The sequence below is a fragment of the Ursus americanus genome, chromosome 3 (assembly GCF_024610735.1).
Source record: "Ursus americanus isolate L20-20 chromosome 3, mUrsAme1.1.p, whole genome shotgun sequence".
Taxonomy (NCBI): Eukaryota; Metazoa; Chordata; class Mammalia; order Carnivora; family Ursidae; genus Ursus; species Ursus americanus.
Genome location: NC_142129.1, coordinates 66440307 through 66463594, shown reverse-complemented (window position 1 = coordinate 66463594; position 23288 = coordinate 66440307). Strand labels below are relative to the sequence as shown.

General features: G+C 41.9%; 1 protein-coding gene across 2 annotated transcripts in view; it reads left to right on the top strand.

Annotated features, from left to right (window-relative positions):
* The window catches only part of DYNC1I1 (dynein cytoplasmic 1 intermediate chain 1), a 300330-nt gene that overhangs the window by 13380 nt on the left and 263662 nt on the right, over positions 1–23288 (top strand). For both annotated transcript variants that reach the window (XM_087861060.1, XM_087861059.1), the window contains exon 2: positions 16841–16958. In XM_087861060.1, the coding sequence (XP_087717186.1) occupies positions 16851–16958 (108 nt within the window). In that variant the 5' untranslated portion in view covers positions 16841–16850. The remainder of the gene's footprint in view (positions 1–16840; positions 16959–23288) is intronic.

The following is a 23288-nucleotide window of genomic DNA, read 5'->3' as shown; positions in this document are numbered from 1 at the left end:
GGAGGTGGTGAAAACAGGCTGATTCTGGAAGTGTTTGGAAAGTAGTGCTTGAATAATTTGCTAATGGTTCAGCTGTGGGGTTTGACAGAAAAATCATGGATGACTCCAAGATTTTTGGCCCGAGTTAACTGGAAGGCTAACTCAGGAGTTGCCTTTGGCTGACATGTGGAAGACTGAAGTCTGGATGAAGTACATGGAGCCAGAGCATGGAGAGCAGTTGTCACAGCTGGTGTTTCAAGGTGGTGGCCTGATGCCACTGTGGTGACCCTCCTGGTGGATGCACAGAAAAGATGATGTCAGCTGGTCAGGGTGTCCTTTGCCCAGACATACTGCAGAAAATCTGAGCAAATACACAGCACTTTGCCTGTCATTTCAAATCCATTTTTCTTTAATTATAACAGTTTTTGTAGTTGTTCACCTCTCATGTCACGGTGGTTTCCATGACATTGGCCAACCCTACCTATAATATTTTGGTCCTGTCATTATAGTTCTGGCTTGGGTGATAGCCTGTGTTTTAAGATAAGGTCTAGTTTAACTCTCAGAAAGTGATCGTGCTATATTTGCATTATTTCTAAATCCTTGGAGTACACCTGCTATCATCATCTCATACCACACCTAATGTCACTCAAATTGAGGAAGTCACTTTTATGTCTCCACTCTGCCGCTTCCCAAGGCTATGACTGGTTGGCATAGGTCTAATCGGAGTGATGTTCAATCAAGGACATCAGCCTTGATGGTGAGAGGCATTCCTTGGGGTGATGGTGACACCCCAAGGAATGGGGGCAGCCTAAGGGGTAGAAAAGGAGGTAGATGTGTCCATGACAGTTACTACTTAACTTTGGATATTTTGTTACTCCTTTGTATGGTCTTGAAAATTGAGATATGATTCTTCTTTCTCTTTAATTCTTTCTGCCAAATTGGTTTTCTTCAAAAGCCAATACACACAAGCCTGCACCCTATTTTCACTCAAAGAGACAGATGGTTGAAACTGACTCTAGCTAAATTTTTTTTTTTTTTAAGTCTTAAAGTAAAAACTACACATGAGTATCAGAAAGGTTTAAGCCTTTTAGGACTGGTTGAGAAATCTGTTGTGAACACTGCCTCATACCACTGAGTTATCTATTCACATACAGAATACTGTGTGCTGGGCCAGGCGAGGGATTTTGCAGCCAAGCTTTTCAGATGGGTATTTGCTTTCTAAAAGGAATATAAAAGTTATGCTGATGGGACAAATAGCAAATTCCCAAATCCCAGGGTCATTTGGCATCTGTGCTGACATGGTCTGCAGGAAGTATGTCATGGTCGTGCATTTCTGGCTGTATTGATTTTCTGCACTCTTACAGACATACATGGGTAGCCGGAAAAGCGGGTTAATCTTTGTAAGTACATCTGCCTGATGTGCTTGTGCCTTGAAGTATCCAGGGATTTTAATTAATTAATTAATTTATTTATTTTCACTTTCTCTGGTAGATTTAAAAAAATAGAGCTGAACTTGCTTTGGTCATTCTGTGGTAGCGCTCTGCAAATGGATTGCAGGTTACATGTGTACTTGAATATTCGTGTCTTGACTCTCAGGGCATTCAGAGCCCGGGGTCAGTCTCCTGTGATAATGAACAGCTATCTCTGCTTACCCCAGTGTGCTGTACAAATATCATCGTGATCTCTGGGTGTCATGTCATGCAAAATCTTGGCTGAGAAAGGACAAAGGTAGAGATACATTAATAATTTAAAATTTGCCAGTTTCAAAATTGAGGTAGCTCAATATACCTCAAATTCTTTTAACTGCAACTAGCAATAATAAATAACATTTACACGTAACAGTGAAAATATGCACGTCCAAAACAAGTTCCGTGAAACAGTTGTTGCCCTTATCGTGTGCAGTGCATTCGAATAGTTCCGATCTGTTCATCACAAAAACTGCCGCCTGCGACTCCTAGCTAACTTGATTTTGTAACTCACCAGTGGGTTGCAACCCATGTTTAGAAAGGCTGTTGCCGTGTGTATTGCAAGCTAGGAAAAAGTTGCCCGGTCTTGTACTTGTTCAAATCGTTCCATGTTTCCCTGCTGCCCCAGAGAAGTTCTGAGCCCCTGAAAGCATGGCGGGGCAGCCCTTTGGCTGTAGGGTGAACGACTGGTCCAGGCTTGTCTGGCGTTTTCCTGGTTTTAGCACTGAAAGGCTTGCATTCAGGGGACCCCCTCCCTTCTTGGCAAACTGGCATGGTTGGTCACTCAACCTTTGGGATCTGATATCTGGCTGCATTTCCACCCTCACTTTGTTCCATTTGCTTTTGTATTCAGTGCTCCATCCATATCAAATTACTTGTCCCACAGACTGGCCATTCTCTCTCTCACCTCCCCGCCTTTGCCCATGCTTCCCTCTGCCTGCCGTCCGCTGGTCTGAGCTTCCGCTGTGTTGTCACCCTCTCCACGGAACCTTCCCCCTGCGTCCTTGTGAGCACAGTCGTACCACGGACTACCTTGATTTACAGGATCTTTGTGGTTTTCTCAGCTTGCTTATTTATCACCTGGAGAACAAACAGGAGAAGGAAAACTGCTGATACGATGTGGGTGTCTATGGCAAAGAAAGAACACAAAGGAAAATGAATGCACCAATGCAGATGCTAAGGCCCGTAGGGTGGAGCAAGGGAAGATGAGAAAAACCTACCACTACAGGCACGTGCAGCAGTTATGAGCACGTGTTCCGACGCTGGGCTTTGAATCCTGGCTTTCCGCATGTCAGAGGTGTTGATTGGGGTCCCTCCTCTGCATGTGTTCCTCTGCTCATCGTAACATCAGCAGAGATGGATGGTTTTTAAAATTAGGTAGGCTTAATTACAAGTTCATAAGTATTTTGTGGTTAATTTGGGAGAGTGTTGAATTAATTGGTTTTAAGATACCAAGATATCTTAATAACTTGTATTTTTAGAAGATTAAAACAGATTGACTTTGCGAACATTTATATTGCTGAGTTATATTGAGAAAATCTATGCTGACTTCATTATTTAAGCTTTATAGTTTTTCCTTCCCTTATTTTTATTAATGTGTCTTGATCATATTTCTTTTGGTATGACAGTTTAAATTGGTCCTTAGCTGTCGGTGCAAGAGCATCAGGGTGGCTTGAATTTTCCTGTTCTCTGTCAGGATAGCGTGTCCGCTCTGGGCAGGCCTACTGGCCAGGGCTGTCTTGACATGGCGCATGGAAAATCTGGCCCTTTAATGGGAACAGCAGAGTCAAAGCCAAAGCTGGTGATGTCTGAAGATTTGCTTGTTATCAGTTATTTTAAAGATCAGCCCCACAGGTTGCCTGAGAGTTGTTTATTTTTAGACACGTTCACTCATCCTCTTTGCAACTCAGAGAAACAGCTTCAAGTGCAAGACGGCTGTGTTCTAGAGCACGGATATTTTTACATCACTGTTAAAAAGAACGCTCAACTGTCAGTATGACTATTTACCCTCCAGGCGTTTTGGGCAGTAGAGTCTAGATTTCTGAATTTGTCGGTTGAGAAAAACAACAGAGGCTGTCAATTATAAATAGAATGGATTTTTGTTAAATAATCCTTTTAGAGTCAGAAGACTGAGATTAAAAATGTAAACCAGGCAGGAAAAAATTGCATCAATGGGTATATAATGGTAGTGATTTAGGAAAAGATAGTTCAGTGGATTGGGCAATGTTAGGATCATGTGTTCGTTGCACATTTGTACTAACGGGTGACAAATCAGTTCCCACCCCCTTCCCGTGGGAATAGAAATTGGTAGCATAATAAGGGAGAACTTCTGAGCTTGGTCATTTAAAAGCTTAGTGCACTGACACAATTTATTGATGATTAGGAAATTCCTGATAGCGAAATCACAGATTTTTTTTTCAAAATTTTATTTATTTATCTGAGAGAGAGAGCATAAGTGGGGGGGGGGTGGCAGAGAGAGAGGGAGAAGTAGGCTCCCTGTTAAGCAGAGAGCCTGACTGGAGGCTCAATCCCAGGACCCTGAAATCATGACCTGAGCCGAAGACAGATGCTTAACCGACTGAGCCACCCAGGCGCCCCACAGATTTCTTAATTCTATCTACTGGTTGTTTAGCAGTTCAAGAGACCTTTCCTGAGCACTCACTGCAAGGCACTAGAAATACAGGCATAGATTAGACATGGCCCATCCCTTTGAGAGACTTTCAATGTAGCAGGAGGAGAGAATCACATAAACAGGACGTAACCAGGCAGCGAGGCACGTGTGCCAGCAGACCATCCTCAGGGTGCTCTAGGGCCACCAGTGAGGAGTACTTGGCCCCAGCTTAGAGCCCTAAGAGGCCTTCCTGGAGGGAATGTGATTGAGCTGAGACAGACGGTTAAATAGGAATCATCAGGTCATGAGTGGTGGCAAGAGCATTTCTGGAATTTATAAAGGTACAAAGGAAGGAAACAGCTTGATACATGCCAGTAAAATGTGAACTAGGAAGTAGAGGGATACGTGGACAGAGAAATGGGCAAATAGGGCATCTTCTGTTCATGGTAGGGAGTCGGGACATGTTTTGCATCTAGAAGGAAGTCGTCAAAGTGTTTTCGTCAAGGATCATCAGATCTGAGCGACAGGAAGATCACCACCAGTGTGGAGGATGTGGAGATCATCAGGGAGTAGGCTTAGCGAGGGGACAGGAAGATCAGTGAGAAGAGCATTGTGGTTGTCAGATGAGACACGTGGACGGCAGCATGAATGGACATGGATAGGCAAGGGCAGGCTTGGAAATGTCAGGTGGCAAAATTGGGAGGCGTGGTGAAAACTGGCTATGAGAGTGTGGTGAGTTTGAGGATTTCAGGGCTGATCAAGGAGAAGGTGGGACCATGAGGTGGCAGCATTGCACAACACACTTTATTGGGTTGCACCTGGATAGTATTGCATGGGAGGGACATCCCTCATAGCAGGAGACCTTCTAGACTCTGAAGCATGGCGCTGCCACCCACCAAGGGAAGAGGGAATGTGTCCAGGCGTCGCCACTCCACAGTCAGGTAGGGAATCCTGGGGGGGGGGGGGGCTGTTGTTTTATCTCTAGCTAGCAGATATTGGGTGAAGTTTTGCTGGGTAGGCAAAGCAGGTGGGCTCTAAGTGGCTAAAATATGCTTGCTTGAGCTATATTTAAAGCAACTGGATATGTCAGAATTTATTTGGTGCCACAGGGCATTGAGCTAATGGTTCTAGCCTGATAAGAAGTAACAACGTAGGGACCAGTACGTGGGGGCCATCTTTAAACATTACACAACAGCAAGTGTTTGTTCAGTGCCCATTATGTGTCCAAGATGAGGCCAAGGAGCCACGTGCACGTTTCAAAGAAAGGTGATGTCATGGTCTGTGCCCCTTTCCATGTGCTCCTCAAAAGTGCCCCTTTAGGTAGAGAAGCTCCTTTCTGTTTGCTCTGAAGGGTTTTTGAACCTGTAGGAGCCCAGATACATAGTCTCATACCATAAAAAGTACAGTATTGGTAGCCTTCTTTATTTGGTTTCTTTCCCTGACATCTGGCCGAGGCAGGCGGTACATCTCTCCCATTTATCTTGACCTGACATTGGGGGCTTCTGCAGGATTCTCTGTGCACAGTCTCACTTCCTCATTCACTCTAGTTTCCCTCCTGACATTCCCCAGAGGGCTCTCATCTCCTTTCTTCTGATTCTCTTTTCTGGTTCCTTTTCTATCCTAATTCTTAGTGACAAAACACTGCCCTCTGGTTGTCCAAACTGTCCCATCTTTAGTTTCACACTCTTTCAAGGATGCTACTTGAGATGCACCCTTCCTAAGGACCCTTGATAGCGCCTGAGATTAACTCCAAGATACGCTAAGATATGAATGGCTGATTCCCTTAATTGAGGAATGATTCTTTTAACACAGAGAAGCTTGTGGAGTCTCTCAATTGGTGGAGTACACTGTCGGGGGCAGAAATAACTCAAATTTTCCAGAACTTTTTGGCAAAGATGACAATGGCTTTTGAGGCCCGTGAGTTCTAAGAGCTCTCATCTCCACTCTGTTAACTAGATGAGAGGGCAGATCCCCTCTCGATTGATTTTTCACTCTAGCATAATGGGCCTCTGTGCCAAGTGCTTGAGAGTCTCTTCTGTGTAATGTGCCGCGATTGCCTGTGCTTGATTGCGGCGTTAGCAGGACGATCTGGGTAGCTCAGAATCCGCAACAGTGAAAGTGCGACCAGAGACAGTATGCAAGACACAACACTCTTAAATATAGCTCACGAATCCAACAAGAGTGATACGAATAGCTTAATTTAGAAATATGGCCTGATTTCCTAGTCAAGAATTAACCTGACGTGAGTAAAATTGAGAAGAGCCCAGAAAAATCAACATAGATATTTAACTGTATGTATGTACTGAGCTTTTTATCTCCCCCTCCCCCGACCGCCATCAAAAACAGTAGTTCTCTACTGACATAAATAGATCCTTGGTACAGGGATGAAACTCTTGCCATCTTGGGACTACCCAGTATGGGCTTTGGTGGTGCGTTTGGGAATTTCAGAGGCAAAGCCTTTTCTCCCGGTGTCAGCAATTTGCATTTGCCACCACCAGGTGGTGGTAGAGAGTGACTGCGGGTTTGGACTAGACGTAGGCTGATCAGGAGACACCATAAAAGCTCTTTGTTTAAGAAGAGCTTCCTTTTGACTAAAATGGGTAAAATCTTGAATAAGTAAACACTGAAAGGGAAGCATTATTTGGCAAACGTATTCAAGGAAAAAGGTGATCTGGTATTTCAAGCTCTGACTTGTCCACTTAATGGTAGTGAACTTAGATTTCTGCATCTCACTTTCCCTACTGAGGGGTAAAATACTGGTACTGGATTATATAGTCTTTGAAGTTCTTGTCCTGAAACAAGCATGTATAATTTTAATGACTAAAACAGCAAAATTAAAAGAAGGAAAGAATTAAAGACTTTCGCACAACAGCGAAGTCTACATTTTATTAGCAACCGTTTTAGTGTACTTTATAGCCGGGCTGAGGCCATTAATTTGTGCGTGTGTAGTGAGGGGAGGAGGAGAATGAGGAGTGAGGGAAGACTTCTTAGTTTCTCTTCCTTACCTATTGCCTGGCTTAAGCCAGTGAGGAATGAGAAGTCACTCATAGATCGATCTATGGAGCCTTTCCTCCGCAGCCTTCCATAGGGGCTTCCGCCTAAAGCCCTCTGCTTAGGTTCTTCGATACCGACACTTAGCAAAATTCCGTCTCAGTCTCGAGAGGCTTTAGAATCAACTCCACCTTATCAGAGTCAGGGAAGGCAACGTGTGGTCTGAGGATCCCTGGGGAACCCAAGATGTATTCAGGAATCTGTAAGGCCAAAGCTATTTTCACAAAATGTTATTTTCATTTGTCTTTTTCGCCATATTGACATTGCAGGGATGGTGTGAAAGCAATGGTGGGTGCCCCTACTGACGCCTGCCCAGGAATTGAGACAGTGGCACCAGACTGTACCAGTACCGGCATCAGACTCCACTGCCACACACTTGCACTTGAAACAAACCAACCAGCCCCGTTTCGTTTAAGACTGTCCCTCATGAAGCAGAAAAAACTGTTAGTTATATTAAATCTCTACTCTTGAGCACATGTTCTTACCACGTGACTAATGGGAACACAGAAGGCACTTCCGCTGCCTACCAAAGTTCGGTAGTTGTCTTGAGACGGGATTTGTGCAATCGTGTGAGTTACAAGCTGGACTAACTGCCTTTTTTCATGAGATACGATGTTTACTTGAAGGAGCAATTCACAGACAAACTATGATTATTCAGACTTGGGTATTTGGCGGCAACCTACTCAACAATCAATAGCATAGGCTTGTCACTTCAAGAACATAATTAGCAGTATTTGTGCTAACAATAAAATTTGAGCTTTCAAGCAAAATTTAGAATTTTGGAAAATTTATATCTGCCACCATGATAGCTGTACCGTACCTAAAGACCATCCTAAAGAGTTTGGTAGTGACTTTACCAAGTTTGATTTTAGGATATTGTACAATGAAATGTGTCAACATTTGAGAAGTCTGTATAATTTTCTAAATAATTTGCTAGATAACGAATGCATAATGTCATAAAATCATACATGAATAAAAGATTCCAAGTTTAAGATAGACCAATAAATGTTAATGTAACAGAGTACAGAAAGTTCATTGATGTCATCGCATATTCACATGGCAACAACTTTAAGAAACTGACTTTTGTTGAATTTTGGCGTAATATTGAAGAATACCCACGATTACCTTAAGAGCCTATTTAAATACTCTTCCTTTTTTGGAATACGTATTTATGTGAGATCAGATTTTCTTTACAAGTAAAGTAGCATATTACAGCAGGCTGAATGCAGAAGCAGGTGTAAGAATCCAGTTGACTTCTATTAAGCTAGATATTAAAGAGTTAAGTGCAAATGTAAAAGCATTATACTCTCCTTACTATTTTTTTTTTTTTTGGCCTTGGAAAGTATGGCTGTTTTTTCATGAAAATTTTATATTAGTAAGTAACAAGTTTATTGTTGTTATTTTAAAATGAATGATTAAATATTTAAAGTTTTATTGGTTTTAATTTTTAACACACGTAGTGTCGATAGAGGTAATCCACATAAACAAAAGCTCTTTGAGGTCCCCGAGAATGAAGAATATCAAGGGATGCTGAGAACAAAATGTTTAAAAACTGCTCATCTACAGGGTGAGTGGACCAGGCCTGGGCATCTTCCTACTATGCGATGAATTTTATTGAAAGTTTTGTTTTTACAGTGTACTGATGGCTGTAGAAATTTAGCAAATAACCCTCCCACATCTTTCACCAGCCAACTCCCTCTCAAGACTTCTGTAACCCTCCTTTTACAGAAGGTGAGACGTCGCTGTAAAAACTGACAAATGGTTGTGGTCCGTATCACCCCTTGGCCACATATCCAAGTGGAAGAAGGCAGCTGTATTTTATGAAAAGCCAGGCAGGTGAAACAAGGTTGTGCAAGATCAGATTTCTTATGCATACCTAGTGGCAGATGAAAAGTTCAATGGCTCATAGTAAAGAGCTGACAAGAGCAATTGTTTCCAGGCAGAAAAAGAGAGCTTGTTTCTGGGTCTTTTTTTCAATGAGTCTGGCAACAGCTGGGCAATGATTTAAACCTCCTAGGATTCTGACTTAAAGCTTAAAAATACATTTGCATATGCCAGCATTAGAAATGGAATCTCAAACTGCTGCCAACACAGACAACAGAAAGGAAATAGAGGTCTGTATTGTTCAAAAGCTAAGCCTTGGGAGGGTCTATTACTTGGCAGCTGTGTAGACAGAACTAAACCCTTCGCTTCTCCTCGGTTAGATGCGTGGTTCTAGACAGGACTAAACCATCCCATGATCATATGTGCCGAAGTGAAAATGTAGTTGGTACGTCTCAGTGGGTTCAAGAAATGCTGAAAATTTTCTTTTCTTTATGGATGTGTGTGGACATACGAAGTGTGAAGGAGATGCAAGGTTAGCTGGTAAGACAAGGACAAGTGTGAAAATGACTTCTGGGGGCGTCTGGGTGGCTTAGTCAGTTAAGTGTCTGACTCTTGGTTTTAGCTCAGATCGTGATCTCATGGGTTAGGAGATCGAGCCCCGCATCAGGCTCCACACTCAATGGGAAGTTTGCTTGAAGATTCTCTCCTTCTGTCCTTACCCCCCCAAATAAATAAATAAATCTTTTAAAAAGTACATGTTTTGTTTCTTCCTTCCTCAGTGTCCCTGTTTTTCTCTCTCATGTTTTTCTCTTTCCTTCTTCTCCCCATCTTTTCCTCCATTGAGATTTAGGACCATGAGGCATTTCTGTGATGGAACAGCAGGAGTGATCCTCCCTGCAGCTGACTTCATCAGAGAGGAAATCATTTCTCCACATGCCTTTCCATCCTCTGGGGGAAGTGGGTGACATAGGGGAGGATGCCCACCTGGACAGCTTGTTATGTAACTATGTTCAACAGAAAAAATGAGAATTTTACTACCACTAAATTAAATGACTACATTTAATTTAAAAAACATTTTTTTATTTGAGTAACATTTCTTTAACCACGTACCTTCCATGTTATAATCAATTGGCTTGAGAAGCTCCTTCTATTTGCTCTGAAGTGCCTTAGACTCTCTTGGAGCACAGACTGGGTTTTCTCACTCTGATTATATTGCTACTAAATCAGTTACACGCTATACCTTTAATGTGTTTCTCACTGTAATATTTTTTGAATGATTGCAGTGAACATTGAATGATGACTTTGGTTTTTAGGATTGACTTAGTGATGGGGGAAAGAGTTGGCAGGGTAAAAAAAAAAGAAATAATAATAATAATAATAATAATAATAATAATAGAAAAAGATGAGGAGGAGAAGGAAAGAGGGAAGTAGAGGAGGAGGAGGAGGAGGAAGAGGAGAAACAACTTTCCTGGGTGTTTAATATTTGCCAGGCATCATTCTAAGCTCTTTACCCCTGTTGATTCATTTACTTGGATCAAATGGCTGTTTATGGGGTCAGAGATGGGCTGAAGCAAAAATTATGGGAACTGAGTTGTTTGGGAGGAAGGGTGGAGGTGAGTTATAGTGAAGCAAGGGAATGAAGGGTGAACCAGGGCTAAGAAGGGATCTACATTAACTACAAATTTTCTATGTAGCCAACATGCTTCTTTATAAATTATTTTGAATTTCTCCATCTAATTTGTTGAATGAGTACTAGTATTTCCACTTCACTGAAATCAAGTATATCCAAAATTTATATTTTGAATCAAAAGTAGAGATTTTCCCCGAGTTGTATAGATTGTCCTCATTAATCTTGTCTTTCAGTGTTTGTACATGAGATCTATTTTCTAAAATAGGGTAGACATTAGATGTCAATGTTTTCATCTTGGACAATGTGACGTTACAAAGGAATTGTTTTTCTTCTGTTGTTGTTCAATTCAATTATCTTCACATGTCCTTAAACCTTACTAGTCATTTGTTTTTTCATTTTCCTCTTTTTTTTTTTTTTGCCATTTCCCTTAGAATATTAGAGTCTTTATTATTGGTTTCTAAGAGATCATTTATGACTAAGGATGTTAACCATTTACCATGCCTTGAAAATGAAATACCGTGTGTTCTCGCCAACATTTTACTGTGACATTTTACTTTTTGGTTGCAAAGAAGTTGTGTATTGAAATATAATAATGTTCTGTGTTTAAAAAAAAAGGAAATCAGAAGTAGGGAATTGAAATTTGACAAAAAAATTATAGGGGTTGATTGGTATATGGAGCCAAGAGGCATTTGAAGCTGATTTGAACTTTTGGATCTCTCTCGTGGTGGTGGGGGGATAACCTGGTGGACAAGAAAAGAGAGAAAAGAGGGGTACGTGATTGTACACAGTGAGAGTAGAGCTGGAGAATTTGCAGGAGAGCGAGAGTTAAGATGCGGAGGTGGGAGGAGCTATGACGCATGGCTTGGGTAGGAGAGTATAGGCAAAGGGAATGTCACCAACAGGAAATGCATTTAGAGTATGGGACTGCGATGAGGAGAGCTGAGCAGGCATCATAAAGTGCATCATCTGACCCTGGAATGGATGGAGTCAGAGAGGCTGGTGGGTGGCAGACTAGGCTGATGATCAGACAGGGAGGAGACTTCCACCCAGAGGTGGGTTTGATTTTTCTACTTGACCCCTTGCCAGCTTGAGATGAAAGAGGCCAGCTGTTTGTGTGTGTGAAGTAAGTGAGCGCTAATTAGCAGCAGGTAGCTCTGGCTCTTATTTTCTTAACTGAGAGCGTCGGGCTTGCCTTTGCAGTGACCTGCAGTAGCCACAGGAAGCTCTATAACTCACGGCCCCCATGCTTTTGCTCCTCAGTTCGCTTTGCTTGATGTGCGGGGAGATTGAGTGAGTCAGAGTGGCAAGCCCCTTAGGAAAGCCTGTGGGGTTCAGTGCTGACACTCCATTTCGTGTCACTGTTGCCGCCATTTACTGTGCGTAAAGGCCCTTTCACTTACTCTAATGTGCACTTTCCAAACCCTTTGTGAGGCGTTTCTTGAGATTTCTTGTTCTCCTAGGTGTTGATGCACAGTGTCTATTTGGAGCAGATCCAAAACATCAGGAAGCGGAAGGTGCTCTGTAGCTGTCTTTCACCATTGTGGCCCTACAGCCTGTGAAAGCGGGACTGCTTTATTTGAAACAGCACCTCCTAATATTTCTTAAGAGTTCCCTTGGTGTTTTTGTTGTTTATTTAAAAAATACTGGCTCTATGGCCAGTAACACCAACTTAAATGATCAACGTCGTCAGACCTATTTATCAGTTGTAAGAACTTTGCCTCTTTGCAGAAATGTACTGAAAATATATCTACTTCTCCCTCATGAATGAAATTTTACCAGAAAATCACGACAAATACAGGATGTTGTTATTACGTAGTTTGTTCCTTCATGAGCATAGCAGGTAACTAAAGTTGTGGCAGACCCTTTTGGTGGACTAGAGGAAGGCCACTGTCTATGGGGGAAACGTGCAGAAGAAAACTCTAAGAAGTTTCCACAGGCTGTGGGCAGCACCGAATGACACACCTATTGCTGTAACAGTGATCTTCCTGATTGGCCATTTCATTTCTGACAGCCGAAAAAATGTCAGAAACGTAAATCAGACTGGACCCCGCTGGGGAAGGAAGAGTAGCTGTAACTTCTCAGACGGCTTCTGGAATTAGGTTCTAATTTTCTCCTGCCAGGATTTTTGCCCTCTGGTGTTGAAAATTATTGGCAAATAATATTTTAGTGATCAATTCAACTTTTGTCAGCTCCGTGGTTTCTCTTGAAAAAAGAAAAAAAAATCCAAAGATCCAACTGCTTGGATTCATCTTCTTCCGCGTCGGTCGTCAGTCGGAGCTGAGCTGAACTGCCTCCTCCGGCGGGCGCTTCCTCTCTGACTGGCCTTCCTCACAGCTTTGCTTCTTCATGTTGTCTGCCTGGCTCCTGCAGGACTTTGAATTTTTGACTCAGGTTTCAGCTTCGTAGGTGGCTGACTCAGAAGTCTGTCCCACAGCTCCTCATGCCATCTGTAGCACTGTATCTATGCGTTCTTTCTGCCCAGAAATCCCACGGACACCCAAATCACAGCCTGCTACAAGTTGTTTCATGATTTCCTTCTTGCCTTCTCTTCCCAACTTCACTGCCATCCTCCTTGCTCTCTCAACGGTGAATTGTTGCCGCGTCTTTCTCTTTGGCTTCCATACCCAAAGGCTACCGAGTGCTACTTCTTCCTTCTTGGCATGCTTTCATCGGCCCACATTCCCCACATTCTGTCTCTCCACCCACCTTCCATCCCAGCGCAGGTGCAGTCACTCCAGACAGATGTTGGCACCAGCCTCCCAGCAGCTTGCCGTATTTCCGGTTTCTGCTCCTGTCTGTTTTCCAGGCAGGAACAAGAATAGGCTTAAGCAAATTCCCTCTTTTTTTGGTCACTTACCCTTTCTAAAAGCTGCTGTGATTTCCCATCTCTCATTACATGGAACTCATCTCTCATTAAATGGAACTCACTTTTCTGTTTCCCCAAGGCTTCCCCTGTGGCCCCCGCATATCCGTTCTTACCGGCTAACGCTTATATTTCTTGGCTTGGATTCATCCGCATCTCTTAGCCTGCTGGTCCCCATTCTATAGGTCTTGGCATGTCCGTATCTTCCCTTCTTTGGTAGTTCCTGACCTCCTGTGATATCCAGCTCACATTCTACCTCCTCCTCAATGCATACTGTTGCTCATTCGAATAGACCTTAATCACTCTTCTGCTCTGCATTCTGCCTAAACTTGTCCGTCGCGGGCCGCAGAGTGTAGCAGTTCAGAGCACGGCGTGCGTGCTTGAGTTTCCCTGCGGCCACAGATTGACTGTGCCGCCTTAGGTCCTGCGGAGCCTCCGCTATCCGAATTGCAAACAAGGCATTAATCAAAATACTGGTCTCCTTGGATTGTTATGATTAAATGTGATAATAAGATAAAGATGCCCAGCACTTAGGAATCAATAAGCCAGTATCTCGGAGAACATCTCCAGCCGCACCACATGCCTACAACGTTGAGTTCTGTACTCCTTGAAGGAGAGAATCTGGTTTTGCTCATCTTTGTACTCTGATGCCATATACAGTGCCGAGCACGTATTAATTATTAAACAGTTTTTGTTGAAAAATGAAGATAGGGGCTCTTTGGGCAACTAATATTTGATAAAGCAGGAAAAAACATCCGGTGGGAAAAAGACAGTCTCTTCAATAAATGGTGCTGGGAAAATTGGACAGCTACATGCAAAAGAATGAAACTTGACCACTATCTCACACCATACACAAAAATAAACTCCAAATGGATGAAAGACCTCGATGTGAGACAGGAATCCATCAAAATTCTAGAGGAGAACATAGGCAGCAACCTCTACGACATCAGCCAAAGCAACCTTTTTCATGACACATCCCCAAAGGCAAGAGAAACAAAAGATAAAATGAATTTATGGGACTTCATCAAGATTAAAAGTTTCTGCACAGCCAAGGAAACAGTCAGAAAAACTAAGAGGCAGCCCACGGAATGGGAGAAGATATTTGCAAATGACACTACAGATAAAGGACTGGTATCCAAGATCTACAAAGAACTGCTCAAACTCAGTACACGAGAAACAAATAAACAAATCAAAAAATGGGCAGAAGATATGAACAGACACTTTTCCAATGAAGACATACAAATGGCTAACAGACACATGAAAAAATGTTCAAAATCATTAGCCATCAAGGAAATTCAAATCAAAACCACACTGAGATACCACCTTACGCCAGTTAGAATGGCAAAAATAGACAAGGCAAGAAACAACAATTGTTGGAGAGGATGTGGAGAAAGGGGATCCCTCCTACATTGTTGGTGGGAATGCAAGTTGGTACAGCCACTCTGGAAAACCGTGTGGAGGTCCCTTAAAAAGTTAAAAATTGAGCTACCCTATGACCCAGCCATTGCACTACTGGGTGTTTACCCCAAAGATACAGACGTAGTGAAGAGAAGGGCCATATGCACCCCAATGTTCATAGCAGCAATGTCCACAATAGCTAAATCGTGGAAGGAGCCGAGATGCCCTGCAACAGATGACTGGATTAAGAAGTTGTGGTCCATATATACAATGGAATATTACTCAGCAATCAGAAAGAATGAGTTCTCAACATTTGCTACAACATGGACGGCACTGGAGGAGATAATGCTTAGTGAAATAAGTCAAGCAGAGAAAGACAACTATCATATGATTTCTCTCATCTATGGAACATAAGAACTAGAATGATCAGTAGGGGAAGAAAGGGATAAAGAAAGGGGGGGTAATCAGAAGGGGGAATGAAACATGAGAGACTATGGACTATGAGAAACAAACTGAGGGCTACAGAGGGGAGGGGGGTGGGGGAATGGGATAGACCGGTGATGGGTAGTAAGGAGGGCACATATTGCATGGTGCACTGGGTGTTATACACAACTAATGAATCATCGAGCCTTACATCGAAAACCGGGGATGTACTGTATGGTGACTAACATAATATAATAAAAAATCATTATTAATAAAAAAAAAAAGAAAAGAAAAATGAAGATAGGGTGTGATCATGAATTGATCACAAAGATTGATTATTGTGATTTCTACTGTTACTATTTCATAAGTCTTTGCCATCACACCGTGAGCAGGAATTTGTACAGTAGTTAGCATAGTGCGTTTCCCAACTGTGTGACTCGTTGAGAAGTGTCCTAGGGTGACTGCGGGTTCTTGATTACCTTCTAAAGACAGTGACAGGAAATTTGAAGGATTTTTCATTGTATTGTATTCTTTGGTTCTTTTTTGCCTTCCATTGCTCTGTCATTTACTTAGGGATTCATTATATATTCATCATAGCTGAATATAAATAATATGGAAATGAATGCTCATGACATTCATGGCTGTTTTTGTGTTTTTTTACTTTATTTTAGAAATTTGGGTCAGAGGGGTTTCTTCATTTCTCAGTGTTTCCATTTTCTTAGTTTCCAATTGAGAGCACAAAAGAGACATATATAAGCATTGGTTAGGGAGTCTCTTCCAAACTCATTTTATTTGCATAATATTTCTGGCACCATCACTACCGGCATCACCATCCCCATTAACGTTAAAATTAAATTTCATTCAGATACATTTCCCCAAGAACTTGCCATGGTGTTATCTAACATTTCACGTGTTCATAAACATCTTCGGGACAGGGAGCGCGCAAGGATAAGCACAATCGCATTCAGTATGCAAATGAAACTTTTATAGAAATAGGATTGTACTGGAGATGAAATTAATGGTGACAGTTGGGGAGGAGTCTTACAGAAGGAGAAGATTAACATGTTAGGTCTTTAGTGGCTGTCTTCCCTGATGCATATAATGTTGGGCAAAATGAAATCTCCATGCTCAGGCTCAGCAGAGGAATGGTTATGGAGTCTGTAGATATTTGAGCGGGGCACATCTCTAAGGGTTTATGACAGCCTATTTTCTTTTCTCAGTGTGGGGATGAATTGGTCCATTATCGTCTAAATTGGAAGTCATGGTGAAGGCTCTTTTTTGATTCTCTTATTTATTTATTTTTTGTTTATTTGTTAAGAAACTTGCACAAAAAATGTCTTGCTTATTCTGAAGTTGCTGTAATTCTTCCCACCAGCGGAGACTATACCATTGTATTGCTTCAAATATTTATAAATACATAAAAAGGAAAGTATTTATGTAACTTAATTTGTTTCTTTGATTCTTCAACATGGGCTAAGTAATACAACTTGTTATAGTCAAAAAGTCACATTTTCAAGCTTTCGGATGATTTTTTGCAGTGATAATACAGAAAAGTTATTTTAATGTAGTCACATTTTTTTTTTCTTTTCCTCCAGGGAAGCCAACATGTCTGACAAAAGTGACTTAAAAGCTGAGCTAGAGCGCAAAAAACAGCGCTTGGCACAGATAAGAGAAGAGAAGAAACGGAAGGAAGAGGAGAGGAAGAAGAAAGAGGTAAATCCTGGGTATTGATTGGGGTGTTCCAGGGAACAAGGAAAATCACTTGATTCTGAGGGACTGGTCAAATGGATAAAGAGGGTGCTCTAGAAGAAACCTTCTGTGGTTTCTGAATAAAATGAGCGGGTATCTACACACTCAGACTCCTCAGGTCATTGTCGCCTGCTATGTGCTGGTCAAGCACCACCCATGGTCCATAGGTCCCCAAGCCCCAGGTTCACCCCAGACTTGAACAGAACCCTGAAAGTGGTCTGTGGAATCTCTATGGTTAGATATTTCTTAACTTTTCTGTGTCTTGGTTTCCTATCCTGAAAATGGGATTAGTAATATATTTTTTGTGGAGTGGTGAGAATTAAAAGAGTTAATCTTGTAAAGCACTTAGTAGTACCCAGGCTGTACTTAGTGTGTAATATGTGTTAGTTTTAAGAAAAAAACTAAAAAAAAAAACCTACCAGGCAAAACATTTTAGGAGAAAAATAGAAAAATGATGCCAGTGGATTTCCATGGTTTCCTGAGGGGTAAGTGTCTTTCAGGGTAAACAAGGATGGTAGGTCTGACGGACAGAAAGCTGCATTTCCCTCCCTTGGTGGGGAGTAGTAGACTGTGCTCCATAGACATAGAATTATGACATGTCAAGGGTAGAAGAGATTTCAGAGACCTTCCACTGAAACCCTTCTTTATGCCAACAAAGGAGCAGAAACCCGGAGGTGAATTGTAGCTTTTCTGTCTGCCACACCCAGAATCCGGGGCTCTTGCTCCCCAGTTCCGTGTGTTGCCAGCATATCATGTTTTCTTCTATTATCTCAATCCAACAGAGAATTTATTTTTAATTTTCCAAGTTATCGTGGTCATGTGGAAATAGCCCATATCTTGGACAAAAACCAGATGCCAAAGGTAGTTTTGAATAGCTTTCTGAGAAGGAAACTCTATATAGTGTGATACACTTGTGTGTTTAGAAACCAGAGCTGCTTCCATACTCAGAGTTTTTCTGTAAGGAAAAAGAAAATGTGTTTTGATGCCTTCCAATCTAAATAAGTGTTGTTTCATACAATAAGGCTGGGAGACCAAGGTAACAGATTTATAACAATTATTTTCCAACAAAGTAGAACATAATTGCAATTGCGTTTTAGCCTTCTGGCATCTAGCATCTCTCTGTGCCATTAGACTTTGATTGATGCCCTGGTTTATTTTTCCTTGACAGTACACATAATGTTTTTCTCTTGGAGATCTTTGCTGTTATATATGCAGTCTTTGAGTGAAGTAGAGGTGAGAATTGACAAGGAATGGCTATTCATTTCCATGCAAAGCCAAAAAAAGCATTAGGTTATTATGCTTCCTTTCCTTCAAATGTCAACACTTACTATAGTTTTAAAGCACCTGTTATCCTTTACTAATAACCAGTTTCCTTTTAAACTGACATTCTAATATCTAACTTGAATTTCATAGAATTACTACAAAATGTGATGTGGTATGGGAAATCTGGTTCCAAATTATGCTGTCTGCTTCATCTTTGTCATTTTACACACTGGGGGGGAATTACAGGCAAACAAGACTGAAACAGGCCACCCTTTTTGTTTCTGTACCAAGCAGCTTTGCCTGATGGAGATTCAGTTACACAACAGACGGAGCCCTGGGAGATGGGCAGTGGCAGGTGGTGGGGAGCGTGTTACACCTGAGCTCTACATATTCCTGGTTCTGGAATTTAAGTCACATAGTCTTAGTTTCCTCATTTCCATGGGTTGAAGTCTGTGATATCCTGACCTCGCTCCAGGGACTCCTATGGCTGTAATACAGAGACCTCGTTTTCCATCTCAAAGTTTTTAATTCGAAAGAGCCCAGTGGGGCCTGACATTGGGCTTCATTGGACTATACCACCTTTGAAGCCTGTCCTGTCCCTCAGCAACCCATTTCCCCCTGCAACTGATCTTTGCTCGATTCAGTCGAAGTACCTTTTGTAGACTCTGATGCCTTGGTTTGTCGAAGCAAACGGTGCTGTGAGACGGAGACAGTAAAGCTCAGTGGTTATGCACAGAGGCTTTTGGGTTGAAACCTGGCTTCTGCCCATCACAGAATGGCCTTGAAGGAGTATGAGACCTTTCTGACCCTGTTTTCCCTTTTGTAAAATAGAGAAAAGATCAGTGCCTACCTCACAGAGTTCTGTGAAGATATGAGGAGATATTGGAGAGCAGTGGAAGGCACAGAGGAACTGGTCAGTAAGAAAGAGCTGTTCTTCCACTCTTGAGATTGGCTACCAGAATGGGAGAATGCTGCCCGTACAGTTGGCTGCTATTGTTTATCGGGACCCTGCTGATGAGGCCATCTTCCAAAAATGCCTCGTTATTGGAAGGGCCTTATGACTCCAGGCTTCCAGTTTCCCAGAACTATAGCATTTTGTAGCTGCAAAAAACTGGGAAGTAATCTGTTGCGATCCTTATTTTTCAAATGAGGAAACTGGGCCCAGAAGTCTAAGTCTTAGAGGTAGCCCCCCTACATCCAGGCTTGGCAAGGATCCCGTCTTCCAGCCCATGTTGTCCCAAACAGAAGCCTGGGGTCATTCTTTCATTACCCCTTCTCCAACTTGTAGTGGTCATGGGATCCTGGACAGACATGACAACATTCTCTTTCCTCCCCCACTTCTCCCTAAACCCAGATTCCAGCCAGTCTCGGCTACCTCCATATCACCTATGGGCCACCCTCTCTCGATGGAGAGTTTGTGAATACTCTCCTCTGCTTGTACCATTCTCCTGCTTCTCCCTGTTGTCCTTCACCTGGCTGTTAACTACGTGTCTCTCCATTCTTACCTCAAATGTCACTTCCTCCAGAAAGCCTTCTGTGATACCTTTCTCCCGCCCACCCCCCATGACTAAGTCCTGCCCCTATCCTTGACCTTATCAAACCATTTAGCACAGAGCATTATATTTGCCTCTTCACTTGTCTTTCTCTCCCAATAGAGTGCAGGCTTTTGAGGACAGGGCTGGTGTTTTTCATCGAGTCAATGTCTAGCACAGATTGGGCCACACAGTAGGACTTCAGTAAAGGATTGTAGGGTGAGTGCATGAATGAACACACAAACTAGTTAGCACTAGTCTGGGATGCTGCTCACAGACACCCTTTCCAAACATCTGGAATTCTTTCCTACAGATATCCTTGGACATTCTGATCTTGAGTCTGTGGGATGCTCCAGTCAACTGTCATGGACTCCCGAGTTTAAGATTTTCCAGTGTTTGTGGTGTTTGTAGTGAGTTAGAAATAGCCTTAATCTTACAGGTTTGATTTTTAACTTTGTTTAGGCTTATATTTTAAATAAAGCAAATTTAGACTGGAAAGGGAACAAAACGCTCTTTAATGCTCATCTGAGTGACTATTTTTACCGTGACTGAAAACTGGTGTGAATTAGGACCACCCAGGCTGATTATCTCCACAGAGTCTAGAAAAGTATGCATGTATAAAATTACTGCTGTCTGCTTCTTTGGACGTCAACTGCTTTTTTGCTTGTGGTGTTATGGATGAAATCTGATTTTAAAATAAATATAGTGGCTACTATTTAAGATTCAGACCCAATTTCAGGAAAAGTTGGCTTTCGTGCCATGAGGTGTGCTTAATGGGGCCACCCTGAAGTTTCATCCTGTCCTTGGCCTTCTGCTGAATTGCTGTAAGGTAGGATGGACAGAGGTTTCCTGGCCTGTCCTCACTTGTTCCTCTTATAACTATGGAGCTGTCTTTGAAAAAGTGATGGACAATTCTCAGCTGACAAATTTCCTTTCTTTGATTTTCCTCTCTGGGTCTCAGATGTGATTACTCTTCCAAACAGAAATATGATTTGCTGGGAAAGACACCTAGCACCTTTTTTAATTGCTAGCACTGCAGAATCACTCCTATTGAGTCATTAAAGTAGATTAGGATTCTGCAGTAATTACATGGGAAAAATCAAAACTCATGACTGGTGCATTTGGTACAGCTAGCTGCCTTGGATGAGGTAACACTTTATTTAGTCTAAGGTGCTAATAGATAACAGATAGGAATTGCCTTAATTTCCAGTAAGTCCCAGTTACCTACTTTTGCATTTTTCATGGTCACCATTGAGTGCTGATAGCTTGCCTAAGCTTCTGTTACATCTAGACGGATGTTTCACCTTGTTCATATTTGTCATTGTCCTCTTCCCTTAAGAATGAGGAAGGTGGACGACAAAGAATGAGTTGTAGAGGCACCTAATAAGAAAAGGAGTGAAATTTTGGAGGTGGAGTTCAGATGTACTGTTTTTCAGCGTATGCAACATGGTTATACATGCTGATGTGTGATTTACCCTCTTGTGTGTTTCTTGAATGTTTAATGATTAAAGTTAGAATTCATTAAAAAATTCTGTGCTTCTCCACATAGAACATATATGACAGAAAGTTAGAGATAATGTGTCCTATGTTTATTGGAAAGGAAAGGACAAGGCAAATCTTGTTCTGTTCGCTCTCTTTAAGCTCCGTTAGAACCTGTAAGTTTCCTTACCCCTGGCATTGTGTTGTCCTTCACTACGTTTTTGTTGAACGAATGAGGCAAGGTTAACGAATCTTTTTGTTGCTAGGATATAGAAATGGCTTTGTGATGAGCACTGGGTCACTGGGAGTTTAGAGGACTCCCTCTGACAGCGGTGCTGTAAAGGGCTTGCTGAGTGGGGTACAGTTGGTAGAAATTGGCCTGAAGGCTGTATAAATCTGAAATTCTATGGTTATAGATAATAATGACCAGAGACAGATACTAGTTCATTTATTCAATACATTTTTTTTATTGAACATCTAACGTGTCCAGCCAGGATCTAGATGTGAGGATGTAGTGGTGAACAGAATAAAACACACGTCTGCCCTCGGTAAAGCTGGCAGTCTGGTTAGGGCTAAACTCTTCACCGTGAAACCATCTTGTTTCCAAATGGCTTCCTAAGATGGATTTTGCTTATCTTAGTTTTCCCATTTGTATTTCAGTAGCCGCGATGGTAATTCCCTTTCCTTGGATTTCCTCCATCCTTCTTTCGACCCTATGATCTGTGAGTGTTGATTTAGATCCTCGCGCTGCAAGGTCCTTTCCCTCATGGTGGCTCTGTCTTGGCCTCTGTGGTGCACATACACTTTGGAACTTGCTTCAGCAGTTCAGATGTTTACATTGGAAGACAACGTGAGCTTTGCTATCTTCATAGATAGAGGTGAAACTGCCATTTCAGAATTTAGGGTTCCGTGAGAGTGCCTGAGATCCTCTAGCGCTCTCATTGGCACAATCAGCCCCCATAATGGCAGTTTGTCCTCTAATGACAGATAGACTGCCTGAGGCGAATGATAACAAAAGTGTCGAGCCCAGCACTACGTGCAGAGATGCATTTTGCTTATGATTAGTGTGTAGGTTATCATCTGGGAGTAAAGCAAAAGTTGCATGGACTTTTTCCGCTTTAGATGCCACAACGTAAATTATGCTTCGGTGCTTTGAAAAGTACTCTACACCCTTGAAGCAGGTCCTACACCTGTTAGGGTACCTAACTTGGCCCTGGGGAGGAAGGTGTGTCTGGTAGCTGGATTAGAGGTTTTGGACAAGCTTTAAGACAGCTTCACTTTTGTAAACTCACACAGCTTTGTCCGCACATCAGATAGGATGTTACCTTGTTTCAGAGGTGGGACAAATGCCTCATCTTAAGTAGTTAACTGTGTTAGGAAAAAGAATAGAGACCTGAATGTTTAATGACCCCAGAATCTCACCACTGACCTTTAACCTGTATTTTGATGTCACTGTCCTGTAAAAACCATAAGTGGGGCATAGTATCTGTCTATGGGAGGCGCTCACACAGCAGGTGTTTTTTTTTTTTTTTTTTTTAAAGGATCTGGGAAAGAAACTTCTTCTAAATGATTTTTTGTTCTATATTTTTCTAAATGATAATTTTCTCCTTTGAGGTAATATGTTTAATGGAAGCCTATGAAACTCGGAATTAAGTAACACATATCAATATTGTTCACATGCCTTAATAAACATTGTAGCCTGGTTTATTTTAAACCATGGCGAACTTAGATTGCTGATACAAAGCGTATATTTTACAGTTACAGATTTTATAACTAATTTTATTTTTTAGCCAGATCCCAATAATTCTTTGTTTGCATGATTCCAACATGGGGTGTGAATATTACATACACTCATCAAGAACTGATAGTATGTCTTCCCAGAAGGGACAACGAGGTCAAAAAAAACAAACAGAATGTTCTTAAAAATCGCATCCCAGTCAGAAATATTTAGCCCTGATGGTTTCTTTCAAAACTGGGTGAGAGAAGCTTTCATACCATGTGATGGAGGCAGGGAAAAAAA